Below are 14,719 nucleotides of genomic sequence, written 5' to 3'. Positions count from 1 at the left end.
CGGGATCTGGTCCTGTCTGGTGTGCTGTCGTGATGTGTCGCAGTGGGGGCTCGAGCCCTAGCTAACGTGTGTGAGGATGTACTGGGTCAGCGCCACGTTGCCCCTCATCTTTGCCGTGTCTCGTGTGCCAATGGTTGCCTTGGCGGTTTCTGTGTTTCAGAGAAGGATTGTGGGGACGGCTCTGATGAAAAGACCTGTCCTGAGCCTGCCGGTCAGTGCATAGAAGCACATGCACCATCACCCTAGAGCCCCAGCTGGCCTTGGGCCACCTCCCAGGACCCCCATGCAGCTCCCTTCCCCAGAGCTCCTAGGATGTGGAGGAAAAGCAGAGAGAAGTGAGAGAGGAGACCACAGAGGGAGAAAGGAAACAGTGGAGGGGAAAGAGAGGGCAGAAGGAGCTCTCCCAGGAGAGGAGATGACAGAGAGGTGGGGACAGGGAGACCAAGACGTGGCAGGAGGAGAGTGTCCGAGACGCAAAGGCAGCTGGGAAAGAGGCAGGAGCACAGCCCAAGGGGACAGCTAAACCCACCTTCTCCAGCGTCCTGAAAATGTGGAGAGAAGTCTGGTGGCCCTGCCCACCAGGCCTAGACTGCAGGACACTGGCTCAGTCACCCTCACATGCCTTCAGGGGCCTTCCCAGCTGCAGGCAGTGCCCCTCACCCACACTTCCGGCCGGTGATGCCCACACTCAGGGGCTCAGGGCCAGGCCTCTCTAACCCTATCCCCCCAGCAGAGCCCTCACCTATACTCCGCCCACCTCTGTCCTTCCCTAACCAGAGAAATCCCTTTCCTTTCCCCCAGGCAAGCAGACCCCTGTTCCCACCCACTGCCAAAAGGGGAAAGGAATGCATCCTGTCCCCACCCCCAGTCTTGCAGACTGAGGGAAGGGCCCTCCGGGAGCTCGCCCTACCTCTCCCTGCCCCCCACCGCGTGGGCCATGGTGCATGCTGCAGTCTATGCAGTTTCTGTGTCTTTTCTGTTTTTTATTTTCTTGGTGGGGAGGTTGGGGTGGGTCGAGGTTGGGAATGGGGAGGAGGGAGCGGGGACCCCATGCTGGGGTCACAGAGAAAGTCATGTGCTGACCCTCTGCTCGCCTCTTCCCTTCTTGCCACCCCCCTCCCCAGACAATGACTGTGGGGACAACAGCGATGAGGCGGGCTGCAGCCACTCCTGCTCTAGCACCCAGTTCAAGTGCAACAGCGGGCGCTGCATCCCTGAGCACTGGACCTGCGACGGGGACAACGACTGCGGGGACTACAGCGACGAGACACACGCCAACTGCACCAACCAGGGTGGGCGCCTGGGGACCAGCGGGGTGGGGGCCAGACCGTCCACCCTCCATCCATCCTTCCCACCGCGTGCCACCGCCATCTGGGAACCAGAGATAACCCTGAAGCAGCTCTTATCCTTCAGGAGTTTCCAGTCATGTGGGAGAGGAAAGCTGTGGACAAATCAATGTCACACACTGTTAAGATCTCAGGCTTTGCAGTCAGGTGGCCTTGGGTTTGAGCTCCAGCTCTGCAACTTACTATCTGGGTGGCCTTGAGCAAGTTACTTAATCTCTGTGGGCCCCTGTGAGTTTCATCTGCAAAGTGGGGATAATAATAGCACAGGGCATTATTGTGTTGACGTGGAGGTTCCGTGAAATCATGCACGGAAAGCACACAGCCTGTGTTCAGTCACTGGTAGCGTGAGATAGGGATGCCCACAGGGCTAGGGGAGGACGAGCACAGTGGGCACCAAAGGAGAGAGGAGTCGGCTCTGTGGGGTCCCCAGTGCCCAGGCCTCCAGGACCTATGGGGTTAATTGAAGGACTGGGGTTAATGGAAGGCACAGACTTTCTCAAGGGATGTTGGTTTTTCAGCCCTGGCCCATTGTTGCCATGGAATAATGCAGCCCCCAGATTGCCCTGGCTTCAGGAGGGCAGATTTTGCGTGAAATCTACCCATTTAAAGAAATATATATATTTATGGCTGCACTGGGTCTTCGTTGCTGTGCTCAGACTTTCTCTCTTTGCAGAGAGCAGGGGCTACTCTCCAGCTGTGGTGCACAGGCTTCTCACTGCAGTGGCTTCTCTTGTGGAACACAGGCTCAGTGGTTGTGGCACACAGGTTTAGTTGCTCCGCGGCCTGGGAGATCTTCCTAGACCAGGGTTCAAACCGATGTCCTCTGAATTGGCAGGCGGATTCTTATCCACTGTGCCACCAGGGAAACCTGAAATTACCCATTTTAACACACTGGTATGCTAGTTTCCTAAGGCTGCTATAACCAAGCACCACAAACTAAGTGACTTAAACAACAGAAATCGAATGTCTCACAGTCTGGAGGCTGGAAGTCCAAGACCAAAATGTCAACAGAGTTGGTTCCTTCCTAGGGTCAGGAGAGAGAATCTATTCCAGGCCTGTCTCCTAGCTTCTGGTGTTTGCTGGCAATCTTTGGTGTTCCTTGGCTCGTACAAGCTTCATCCCAGTCTCTGCCTTCATCTTGACATGGCAAAATCCAATGAGTGCGTGTTGGTCTCTATGTCATATTTCCTCTTTATATAAGTATGCAGTCACAGTGGATCATCCTAATCTTAAGTTGATCATCTGCAAAAAAAAAAAGACCTATTTCCAAATAAGGTCCTATTCACAGGTGCTATGAGTTAAGATTTCAGCGTCTTTTTAGGGAACACAAGTCAAGCTGTAACAACTGGCAATTTGTTTGAAAAGTTTTAAAAATATGGCAGACCAAAGTCTCTCTCCAGGCTTCATCTGGCCCCTTCGCTAGCACCCTGCAACCTCTGCCTGGTAGAGTTAAGGTGCACACAGTGGGAACAGTACTGTGCGTCCAGCACTGAGAGGCAGGATGGGGAGGGTCACCGGAGGCCCGGGAAGCAGTGACTGTGTCTCAAGGGGTGTCTGAGAAGGGCCGCTGAGTGGGACAGGTCACAGTGCCTTGGGACTCTGAGAACCCCTGGAGGCCCGAGGTGTGGCAAGGTGGGGAAGCTCTTTGCCCCTCACCAGCTGGGCAGACTTGGATGGGTTGCTTCCCCCGAGACTTGGCGTCTTCCTTTGTGTCCTCCTCTGTGAAGTGAGGGGAGATACGTGCGGGCCTGGCCCATGGGAGCAGGGGTGTCGTGTCACAATTATTAACTGTCTATGAGCTGGAATGGTCGAGGACCGTTTCAGAGGAGGTGGGGTTTGAACTGGGCCCCAGTGAGGGCTTAGGCTATGGACAAGAGGGAGGGTCTTCAGATGGGGGTGGTGGGAACAGCCTGGAGAAGCCAGCAGTACAACTTAGAAGGCGAAACTGAGCACTCCTTCCAGGGTCATCGGGCTGTGGGGCGGGGGCCTCAGACTGAAGGGGACAGCAGGCAACGAGGCAGCACCCAGAGGGTGCAGATTACAGCCGCAGGTCAGGCACTGGTGACCTGCGAAGGGTCTCAGAGCTGGAAGGCGTTGAGATGTAGGAAATGCTTTCAGAGGACAATCCTGGAAGGACATTAGGTTGGGAAGAGGCTCCGGGGGAGAGACCCTGAGGGAGGAAGATGAGCTGGGAGGCTGGTGCTGAAGTCCAGGGAGGAGATGCGCACGTGGACCGTGTACATGGCGGAGCGTGAGTGCGAGGCGAGGCTGTGCACAGTCACTCGTGCCTCCCATTACTGCTTCCGCTCCTTCCCCGGCATCCTGAGTCACAGCACAGCCGCCAGATCACATCCTACACATCAGATCACTCCCCAGCCCTGCCCTCGAGCCTGCCCTGGCCCCCTGCACACTTCGAATCCGTGCTGAGCCCTGCTTCATGGCCGGCAGGGTTCCCCCAACCTCTCTGACCTGCATTCCTGCCACTCATCTCCTCCATCACCTGCTCCAGCCGCACGGCTTTAAATACACCCTGGGCATTTTCTGAGTACGCCCCGCGTGGTCCTGTTTCAGAGGCTTTTGCTAGCTGTTCCCCTTCCTGGGATGCACGGTTAATCTCACGGCTCCCGTCATTCAGGTCTTTGCTCAAACATCTCCTCCATAGGGGCCCTTCCTGACTCTTTATCTCAAGTAGCATCCCATGCTCCCTAGCGTTGACCCGGCTTAGTCTGCATAGCCTTCCTTGATCACCACCTGTAGTTCCATTCTGGATTTCTGTGTCGCGTCTTCACTGCTTGTCTTCCCTGCTAGAACTTCAGCTCCACGGGGGTGAGGCCGCTGTCTTATTCATGCTGGCTCCTGGGACAGTGGCTAGCACACAATAGGTGCTCAGTAAGTGTTTGTGAAGTGAACGAGTGCAGCAGAGGCTAGGCTAAGGTGGGGGGCATTTGAGCTTTGACCTAGCAAATTGCTTATCCAGCCGAGCTCACATGTGTGAAATAAGGAGGTGAAACAAGAGGATTTCTAAGCCCTGGAAGGAGTCACGACCCTGACTCGGAGTTAGCACTTGCAGGGAGAGTCAGTGGGACTCAGAGATCTCTCCAGCCGGCCTCAGCTCATAGCCCCGGGCCAGGTATGGCAGGAGGGGTTTGGAAAGGTAGAGATGGGATGGCTGATCCGGAGCTCTCCACCTGTCCCCCTGCAGCCACAAGGCCTCCTGGCGGCTGCCACAATGATGAGTTCCAGTGCCGGCTGGATGGCCTGTGCATCCCCCTGCGGTGGCGCTGCGACGGGGACACTGACTGCATGGACTCCAGTGACGAGAAGAGCTGTGAGGGAGTGACCCACGTCTGTGATCCCAACGTCAAGTTTGGCTGCAAAGACTCTGGTAAAAAGAAGGACTGAAGAGAAACTGCACAGACAGGAGACGATACTGAGAGCAGGGCAAGGGCAAGGGGGACACTGTGAGGCAAATGGCTGTACAGAAAAAAGCTTGTGCCAGATGCATGGGGGAGGTATGAAGGGGCCAGAGCCTGCAGTTAGGGCCCTGGGAACCAAAACCCTCTCCAGTCCTGAATGTCAGCACCTCCTGCAGATTCCTGCCTTCTTTGTTGTCCATGTGAATTTGACAGAAAAAGCCTCAAGGTTCCTAGTGGACCCCAAAGTATTATAGTTATGGCCTGATTAGAGAAGCCCACCGGGTCGGGGAAGAGGGCGCAGAGAGCCCTACTGGCCAGGCCTGGCCCCTGATGCTGTACCCCTTCCGCAGCTCGGTGCATCAGCAAAGCATGGGTGTGTGATGGCGACAGCGACTGTGAGGATAACTCGGACGAGGAGAACTGTGAGTCCCTGGCCTGCAGGCCGCCCTCGCACCCCTGTGCCAACAACACCTCGGTCTGCCTGCCGCCCGACAAGCTGTGTGATGGCAACGACGACTGTGGAGATGGCTCAGATGAGGGAGAGCTCTGTGGTGAGTCCTGGGCCCAGGAAAGACAAATGGGCAAGGAAGCTAGATGAGGCTGGGCCAGGCCGGGGCCGTGCAACAGGACAAGCTCTGTGGGGAGGGGGTCTCAGGCTAGAAACGGCAGATCTGGCTGCTGGGTGAGCAGTCCTCAGAGCCATTACTAAGAAACCCATTTCCAAGAGGCTGTGCTCAGTGTTCCCACTGTTACAGCATTTAACCCATAAAGCAGCCCTGTGAGACACATACAATTCCCCCATCTTATCCATGAGAAAACTGAGGCTCAGAGAGGTTGAAGAGCTGGCCCAAAGTCACACAGCCCATGAAGTACAGTGGAGACAGTGTAGTGCAGCCCCTCCCTGCAGGCCCAGCCCCCCTCCCTCAGCCAGCTTTCAGGATGAAGGCACCAGGGTTGAGGCTTGATGTGGTCAGAAGGGCAGGCACCCCGTCCTGCTGAGTGAGTGAGAAGGTTGGGGGAGGAGGCTGTGCATTCAAGATCAAAAGGACGAGGGTCAGGGAGGGCCGCCTAGTGTGACTCCAGGATGAGGAGCAGAGCCCCTTATCTCCTCTGAGCCCGGCTGGCCCAGCATCGGGTTCCTCAGAGGAGAGAAGCGGGAGATAAGGACCAGCCCTGAGAACCACTGACGAGTCATCAGTCAGGGCAGACACGTCCTGGGGTGTGTCCGAGGACCCGGAGCAGGACATTCCCTACCGCACCCCACCCCCAAATCACACCCACATCAGAAGAGATAGAGGAAAGTCCCCCCACACCCCCCACCCCAGAGAGAGTCAAAAGGCTGGGGCCCCCACCATGGCTCAAGAAGAGGCTGGGAAATAGATATCAGAAAGACAAGACCATGATAGAGGGGTGCTCCTGGAGAGAGGAGATGACCACCCACGCAGTGGGTGCAGGGATCCGAACCCTGGTCCCAAGGGTGCCTGGGAAGCAAGGGGACAGAGGAATGGAAAGGACCTGCCTCCTTCTGGATCCTGACCCTGATCCTGTCCCCTGCTCCCCGCCCCCCACCCCAGACCAATGCTCTTTGAACAACGGTGGCTGCAGCCACAACTGCTCCGTGGCACCTGGTGAAGGCATCGTGTGCTCATGCCCTCTGGGCATGGAGCTGGGGCCTGACAACCACACCTGCCAGATCCAGAGCTACTGCGCCAAGCATCTCAAGTGCAGCCAGAAATGCGACCAGAACAAGTTCAGCGTGAAGTGCTCCTGCTATGAGGGCTGGGTGCTGGAGCCCGACGGCGAGAGCTGCCGCAGCCTGGGTGAGAGGCGGTCGGGACCGAGGCGGAGGAACTGGGCCGGGGGGTGGCGGGGTGGGCGGGAGTGCGGCAGCTGAACTGCAGGAGGAGGCTGAGGTTTCCATCTGGGCCCAGTGCCAGGGCCCACGGAGTGGCTCGGAGGCAAGAAGTGACCCCATCACACCCCTCCCTAGACCCCTTCAAGCCGTTCATCATCTTCTCCAACCGCCACGAGATCCGGCGCATTGACCTCCACAAAGGGGACTACAGCGTGCTGGTTCCCGGCCTGCGCAACACCATCGCCCTGGACTTCCACCTCAGCCAGAGCGCCCTCTACTGGACCGACGTGGTGGAGGACAAGATCTACCGCGGGAAACTGCTGGACAACGGAGGTGACCCCCTCCTGCCCCTAGACCGACACCGACGTGGGGCCCCAGTGCACCCCAGACCCGGCCCTTGGGCTCTCAGATCCAGGGGACCAGATGCAGGCTGCCTGGAGCAGAGGCCCTGAGTTCCCCTATCCCCCACACTCTTGTAAATTGGGTTAGATTTTGCTGTGGGTCTCAGTGCCTGACGCCCGGTAATTACCGTCAGCAGAGCTGCCAGCCTGATAATTAACAAAATGATCAGCCTTTCTTTGGAATGGCCAGAATTGCAGGCTTGCAAGAAAAAAGCCATTTAGGGGTGGGGTACCTGAACCCTGCCTTCTGTCCCGAAGCGGCCTGACCCATCACAGACTTGCTTCTTTAATAACGCTCATTCCTGAGCCCCTGCCACGCACTCCAGGCCCAGGGGAAACAGCAGGGAGCCAAACAAGACAGAATGTCTGCCCTCATGGAGCCTACACACCAGTGGGAACATCAGAGATAAACACAGGGAATGAGTGCGGCACAGACTGTGACAGAGGGGGTAGTACTGTGGATAAGGAGAAGGGGCAGGGTGGCGCGGGAGAACGGGGGTGGCATTTAAACTGGATGGTCATGGAAAGCCCCCTGAGAAGCTGACATCTGAGCAGAGGCTTGAAAGAAGTGCATTTTACTAGAAGAGTTGGTATTGTCATAGAGAAAAATGTGAAGTGTTAGTTGCTCAGTTGTGTCCGACTCTGTGTGACCCTATAGACTGTAGCCTGCCAGGCTCCTCTCTCCATGGAATTCTCCAGGCAAGAATACTGGAGTGGGTTTCCATGCCCTTCTCCGGGGGATCTTCCCAACCTAGGGACTGAACCCAGATCTCTTGCATTGCAGGCAAGTTCTTTACTGTCTGAGCCACCAGAGAAGTCCATAGAGAAAACCTGGAACCATCTCAAATGTCCATCAACTAGGAGATGGTTAAGTAGACTGTGAAAATGTTCACATTATGTAACAGTTTCTAAATTACTATATATGTATATAGGGCTTCCCTGGTGGCTCAGACAGTAAAGATTCTGGCTGCAGTGCAGGAGACCCAGGTTCAATCCCTGGGTTGGGAAGATCCCTGGAAGAGGGCATGGAAACCCACTCCAGTATTCTTGCCTGGAGAATCCCATGGACAGATGAGCCTGGTGGGCTACAGTCCATAGGGTCGAAAAGAGTTCGCATTCAGCACAGTATATGTGTGTGTGTCTGTGTATATATATATATATAAAACCATAGAAAGACCTCCAGGACCATCTGTGGAGTGAGTTCTAGAAAATTCTCTCTGCTTCATATTGAGTCTAGGTCTGTTCCCTAAAGCCCCCACCCTCTGCTCTGACCTCCTCCCAGGAGTTGGCCCTTCAGAGAGTCACAGGCAGAAGATAGTCGCCACTTCCCCTTCTCCAGGGTTCTAGAAGCCAGGCTTCTGCTTGACCTCCTGGGGCAGGGGGCCTGGGTGAGGAGAGTAGGGGTTCTGGGAAGCTCTGTTGAACTCAGGGCACACCAGAGGTGTTCACAGAGGTGTCAAGGTTGGGGTGGGCCATCCAGGATTCCTAGCATGTATCATGAGCTCACCCCCCACCCCAGGTGAGTCTAACCTCCTGTGACCTCTCTTCTTCAGCCCTGACCAGTTTCGAGGTGGTGATTCAGTATGGCCTGGCCACACCCGAGGGCCTGGCTGTAGACTGGATTGCGGGCAACATCTACTGGGTGGAAAGTAACCTGGACCAGATTGAGGTGGCCAAGCTGGATGGGACCCTACGAACCACGCTGCTGGCTGGTGACATCGAGCACCCCAGGGCGATTGCACTGGATCCCCGGGATGGGTGAGGGCCCTGCCCAGACCTGTTCTGGTCCCGTGACTCCCCTGAAGGGGCCAGACACACCCATCTCCCAGTGCTCCTTGCCTCCTCCGCCCTTCACCAAGGATCCTCCTGCAACCCCTCCCCCAGGCCTCTACCTTGGCCCTCCTGACCCCCTCCCCACTCCCCTAGGATCTTGTTTTGGACGGACTGGGATGCCAGCCTGCCCCGCATCGAGGCAGCCTCCATGAGTGGGGCCGGGCGCCGCACCATCCACCGGGAGACAGGCTCTGGGGGCTGGCCCAATGGGCTCACCGTGGACTACCTGGAGAAGCGCATCCTGTGGATCGACGCCAGGTCAGCACCTGCACCTCCCTGGAGCCCCGTCCTCCCCACCCCCTGGGGACAGGGCGGGGCCGAGGGTCCCAGGACCCAGTAGCCTTGAGCATGGTGAGAAGGCCAGGACTGAAGTGGAGCTGGAGCCAGACAAGGGCCCAGGAAGAGTACTGAGTAGGGGCAGAGGCTGGGCCGGGAAAGAGGCGCAGATGGAGGAGGGCAGAGGCAGGGCTGTCCCACACACAGGGCTGGGCACAACACCATGCTTGCTCATACATCTGTAAGCTCTGCTTGAGGGGGCGGGACTTTTTTTAGTTGATGTGCCTGAAGGGGGCATCTTTTTCTAAACGTCACCCCAGCCCTGTGTGCTGGGGAGAGTGAAGGGGCAGGGGAACTGGGGTCAGGGCTGAGAAGGTGGGAACCCCGGGCTGCGTACCCCGAGGTCTCAGGTTCCCACTGGCTCCTCACTCTGCCCTGAACCACGCTCTCAGGTCAGACGCCATTTACTCTGCCCGTTACGACGGCTCCGGTCACATGGAGGTGCTTCGGGGACACGAGTTCCTGTCGCACCCGTTTGCAGTGACGCTGTATGGAGGCGAGGTGTACTGGACGGACTGGCGGACAAACACACTGGCCAAGGCCAACAAGTGGACGGGCCACAATGTCACCGTGGTCCAGAGGACCAACACTCAGCCCTTTGACCTGCAGGTGTACCACCCCTCCCGGCAGCCCATGGGTAAGGGCCCGGACAGGACAGCAACCTCCGCAGAAGCCTCGCAGACCGGAGGGGTCTGTGCTGGGGTGGTGGCAGCGACACGGGGACAGGAAGCGGGTGTGGGCCAGGGGAGCAGGGCCGGTAGGGTTACTGGATGGTCTTGATTTCCCCTCCCCGCCAGCTCCCAACCCCTGTGAGGCCAACGGGGGCCGGGGCCCCTGCTCCCACCTGTGTCTGATTGATTACAACCGGACTGTTTCTTGTGCCTGCCCACACCTTATGAAGCTCCACAAGGACAACACCACCTGCTACGGTAGGCCCCCCCCCCGAGCCAGGGGGACACCGAGGCTGACGGAGGAGGGTCGGGCTACCCCAGCTGCAGGTTCTGAGCAAAGGTAGGCGGTCTCAGCTGGGAGGGGCCTGATGGGAGAGGCTCCGGAGACAGCACTGTCAGAAAAGACTGGCGCCCCGACCGGAAGGTTGTGCCCAGCAGGGTCTCCCTGATTGCCAAGGGCCAGCAGCAGATAGAAGGAACCGTGATAGTCTGGGTGGGTGGAAGGCGTGGAGGCAGGGGGCTGCCCTCAGTGACCTGCCCTGTGCCCGCAGAGTTTAAGAAGTTCCTGCTGTATGCACGTCAGATGGAGATCCGGGGTGTGGATCTGGACGCCCCCTACTACAACTACATCATCTCCTTCACGGTGCCCGACATCGACAACGTCACGGTGCTGGACTACGATGCCCGCGAGCAGCGCGTTTACTGGTCCGATGTGCGGACCCAGGCCATCAAGCGGGCCTTCATCAACGGCACCGGCGTGGAGACAGTGGTCTCTGCAGGTCTGTCTGGCCCCCACCCCCTGGCCCCCACCCCCCGCTCCCCTGGGTCCTGTTGACTCTTCTTCGAATCCTTTCCTCTGAGTGTTTCCATCCCCAGGTCATGATCCTTGTTCCCCCAGAAACCAGGCTGGCCCCCTCCCCTCGAGCCCCCTGACCTGTGTCCCGCAAACTCCCAACCACAGCTCCCCACTGTGTCCCCAGACTTGCCAAATGCCCACGGGCTGGCTGTCGACTGGGTGTCCCGAAACCTGTTCTGGACGAGCTACGACACCAACAAGAAGCAGATCAACGTGGCCCGGCTGGACGGCTCCTTCAAGAATGCGGTAGTGCAGGGCCTGGAGCAGCCCCACGGGCTGGTCGTCCACCCTCTGCGTGGGTATGTCCTGCGGGGCCCCAGGTTGAGGGACACGGGGTGTGGGGCGGGGGAAGAAGAGGACTCTGACTGTCCCCCTTTCCTGGCGCCCCTAGGAAGCTCTACTGGACGGACGGTGACAACATCAGCATGGCCAACATGGACGGCAGCAACCGCACCCTGCTCTTCAGTGGCCAGAGGGGCCCTGTGGGTATGAGCCCGTCCTGCTGCTCTGCAGCCCTTCTTCCCCAATTCCTCCAGCCAGAGATGCTCTCAGGGTCCCCCCCCATTGCCCCTCTGCTCTCAGGGATTCCTCCCTATCACTCCTCCGTCTCCCTGAGCTCCCAGCTTAGTGCTTGTTCTCAGCACCCTCCCCCTAAACCACACACAAACTCTGTGCCCATCCCCAGAGGTGAGAAGGACCCCAGCCACTCACTCAGGCTCCTGGCCCCCAGCCCTGGTGGGCGCCGGGCTCTCTGGCCATGACACCCTTCTTCTTCCAGGCCTGGCGATCGACTTCCCTGAGAGCAAACTCTACTGGATCAGCTCCAAGAACCACACCATCAACCGCTGCAACCTGGATGGGAGCGAGCTAGAGGTCATCGATGCCATGCGGAACCAGCTGGGCAAGGCCACTGCCCTGGCCATCATGGGTGAGGGCCACTGGCCTGGGAGCCAGGGGCAGGAGCAGAGCAGGCAGGGCCAGGGAGACAGGGCTGGCCTGGGGTGGGGCCTTCCCCGAGGGTCTCATCCCTTCCTGCCTCCCCAGGGGACAAGCTGTGGTGGGCAGATCAGGTGTCGGAGAAGATGGGCACATGCAACAAGGCTGACGGCTCGGGGTCCGTGGTCTTGCGGAACAGCACCACCCTGGTGATGCACATGAAGGTCTACGATGAGAGCATCCAGCTGGGTGAGGCAGCGCGAGGGCAGGGCCAGTGGGCTGGGGTCAGAGGCCAGGGCTGCACCAGGAGGAGCCCTGAGCAAGCAAGGGGAATGAAAACGGGTTAGGCTCTGCTCACCACCCATGGGGCCCCTCTTTCACAAGGGCCAGGGGCCCTGCGGGACTGGAGACCTGAGCTCTGAGTAGGGGTGGTGACCCCCACAAGGTATGGGGTCAAGGGGTGACCATCCTGTCCCAAGGCATGCTCAAGCCTGACGCCGAGGTCCTGAGGAGAGCCAGTAACCCTTTCTCTGTGCCTCCCACTTGCCCCCAGACCACGAGGGCACCAATCCCTGCAGCGTCAACAACGGCGACTGCTCGCAGCTCTGCCTGCCCACGTCCGAGACGACCCGCTCCTGCATGTGCACAGCCGGCTACAGCCTCCGGAGCGGCCAGCAGGCCTGCGAGGGTCAGTGCCCGGGCCTCTGCACCCCTCCCCTCGACCTTGGTCCCCAGCCCGACTCATCTTCTTCTACAGCCCACCTTCCTCTTCTCAGCTTGGACACAGGATGAGTCCATTGTGTATTAAGTGCCTTCTGGGTTAGATGCTTAGTCAGCGTCCACTGTGCTGGTTGCTATGGGGGAGGTGGGGGACAGAAGTCCCTGTCCCTGTGCTCAGCAGGCTTAACCAGAGGTGGGGGAGGGGAGACATGAAGCGGCTCTGACTTGAGTAGGATTCTGGAGAAATAGACGTCAGAGGGGACGCCAGGGTCACTTCATGCAAGAAGTGTGCTGGGCACAGAGGATTTAAGTGTGGTTTGAAGGAGAAGGGACAACATGCCAGGCGAGGGGTCCAGAGCAGTAGGAGGGTGGGTGCAAGGCCCTGACGTGCCAGCCTGAGTGGCGGGCAGGGTGTGGGGTTCATGGGTGAGGCTATAGGGCAGGCGGGGTTCTGCAGGTTCTCAGCCAGGAGCACCTGGAAAGTGGTGTTTGGGGCAGATTAACCTGGCGGCAGAGAGCCGGCTGAGTGGGGGAGGGAGAGACCAAGGCAGTTAGACCAGTCAGGAGGCTGTTAGCCTGGGCTGGGGCTCAGCAGCTGGGTTGAAGAGAAGGGATGAAACTGAGAGCTATTTCACAAGAACTTGCTGACTGATTTACAAGCCCGCCCCAGGACAGCATTTCCCAAAGTGCACTCCTAGGAACCTCCCTCTTTGATGTGGTCGATGTTACAGAAAGAAACACTGGGTTGAACTAAGTTTAAGTGGAATTTTTTTTTTTTTTTTTTTGCTGCAGAACTTCTCAGAGCCTTGCGTATGCTCATCTGCTCTGAGAATTTTCTGTGGGGAGACTCTTAAGTGTTTGGGGTCTCCCCACACTCAACCATGAGTCCTTTTTTTCAAGGATCCTGAGCAACCAGGGCCCACTAGGGGGATTCAGCTGAGGATGTGCTTTGCAAGGGGATAAAGGCAGGGGGAAATTCTAGGGTGCATGGATAGTGGCGCTTTGTAAGAAATGGGGAACTGGGAAGGAGGCTGGCTCAGGAGCTGGGTGCCAGAGACTCAATGATGTGACACAGACCAGACGGACGAGAACAAAGAGGAAACAAGGGCGGAAGTCTAGATTTGGGAGTCACTCAGTCCTATTGACTCATCTAAACCTCTCCAGATCCTCCCTAACACCTTTAGGGCTGTTAAAGTGTTGTGTGAACCGAGTGAGGCAGAACCGGTTGTGTGAAGCGAAAGCCTGGTCTCTGCTGCCCTCTAGTGGGCACTATGGGATCTCACAGGTGGTTACCTGGAGCTGGCCAGGTGACTTGACTGGCCCGGTCCCCACCCAGGCTCCAAGCTAGGGTGTGTGGTGAGAGGGGAGGTGTGATGGGTGGGAGGAGGTATCAAAAGGGTTTGTGGGTGACAGAGCCAAACTTAAGGGGTGTCAGCGAGGCCCATGCCCACTGTGCTGTGTTTCAGGTGTGGGCTCCTTTCTCCTGTACTCTGTGCACGAGGGGATCCGGGGAATCCCGCTGGATCCCAACGACAAGTCGGACGCCCTGGTCCCAGTGTCGGGGACCTCACTGGCTGTTGGCATTGACTTCCATGCTGGTGAGCCATGGTGGCAGGAAGGGGTGGGACATGGCCTTCCCTTCGCGGTGAAGTGTTCCGGGGGTCCAGGGAGAGGTTGCCTGACCACAGCTGCCCTGCCCTGCTACACCGTCCCAAGCCACTGGTCTCCCCAACTCTCAGTCATTTTGACCCCTCCACCTTGTCCCCTGCCTCGGTGAGCATCCCCATGTTGGCTCCTCTGCCCCCAGAGAATGACACCATTTACTGGGTGGACATGGGCCTGAGCACCATCAGCCGGGCTAAGCGGGACCAGACGTGGCGTGAGGATGTGGTGACCAACGGCATTGGCCGCGTGGAGGGCATCGCAGTGGACTGGATCGCAGGTGAGCTCTGGGAGGGCTGGTGGACTGCAGGTGAGGCAGAGGACTGGGGGAGTGGGGTCTCAGGAGGAGGGGGTGTGAGGAGAAGGGGTAGGCAGGAACAGAAGGGGAGAAGTGGGGGTCTCAGAAGGCTGGAGGGGACGAGGTACACGAGTCCCCACACGCCCCCCGAGCACCCTGCCTTCCTCCCTCCTCAGGCAACATCTACTGGACGGACCAGGGTTTTGATGTCATCGAGGTTGCCCGGCTCAATGGCTCTTTCCGCTACGTGGTCATCTCCCAGGGTCTGGACAAGCCCCGGGCGATCACGGTCCACCCGGAGAAGGGGTGAGAAGCGGGGTGGGCTGACCAGTCCCCACTCCTGGCTCTGGTCTGGTCAGGCCCTCTGGCCACAGGCCCGTTCTCCTCCG

At 58.3% G+C, this 14,719-nt stretch overlaps 1 protein-coding gene across 7 annotated transcripts in view; it reads left to right on the top strand.

Annotated features, from left to right (window-relative positions):
• The window catches only part of LRP1 (LDL receptor related protein 1), an 80,998-nt gene that overhangs the window by 38,362 nt on the left and 27,917 nt on the right, over positions 1-14,719 (top strand). For 4 of the 7 annotated variants that reach the window (XM_086400449.1, XM_086400447.1, XM_086400448.1 and 1 more), the window contains exons 20-38: positions 161-211; positions 1,125-1,292; positions 4,549-4,731; positions 5,113-5,313; positions 6,337-6,582; positions 6,753-6,950; positions 8,572-8,776; positions 8,945-9,109; positions 9,580-9,824; positions 9,985-10,116; positions 10,410-10,637; positions 10,839-11,013; positions 11,106-11,200; positions 11,493-11,642; positions 11,759-11,899; positions 12,204-12,338; positions 13,837-13,968; positions 14,178-14,312; positions 14,507-14,636. In XM_086400449.1, the coding sequence (XP_086256575.1) occupies positions 161-211; positions 1,125-1,292; positions 4,549-4,731; positions 5,113-5,313; positions 6,337-6,582; positions 6,753-6,950; positions 8,572-8,776; positions 8,945-9,109; positions 9,580-9,824; positions 9,985-10,116; positions 10,410-10,637; positions 10,839-11,013; positions 11,106-11,200; positions 11,493-11,642; positions 11,759-11,899; positions 12,204-12,338; positions 13,837-13,968; positions 14,178-14,312; positions 14,507-14,636 (3,115 nt within the window). The remainder of the gene's footprint in view (positions 1-160; positions 212-1,124; positions 1,293-4,548; positions 4,732-5,112; positions 5,314-6,336; positions 6,583-6,752; positions 6,951-8,571; positions 8,777-8,944; positions 9,110-9,579; positions 9,825-9,984; positions 10,117-10,409; positions 10,638-10,838; positions 11,014-11,105; positions 11,201-11,492; positions 11,643-11,758; positions 11,900-12,203; positions 12,339-13,836; positions 13,969-14,177; positions 14,313-14,506; positions 14,637-14,719) is intronic. The other 3 variants (XM_086400452.1, XM_086400451.1, XM_086400450.1) reach the window with 1 other exon arrangement.

Source organism: Bos grunniens, chromosome 5, assembly GCF_055505025.1.
Source record: "Bos grunniens cultivar Pamir isolate PY7600 chromosome 5, Bosgru_T2T1.0, whole genome shotgun sequence".
Classification (NCBI taxonomy): Eukaryota; Metazoa; Chordata; class Mammalia; order Artiodactyla; family Bovidae; genus Bos; species Bos grunniens.
The sequence above is the reverse complement of the archived record's forward strand: the minus strand, read 5'-3'. Positions and strand labels throughout refer to the sequence as shown.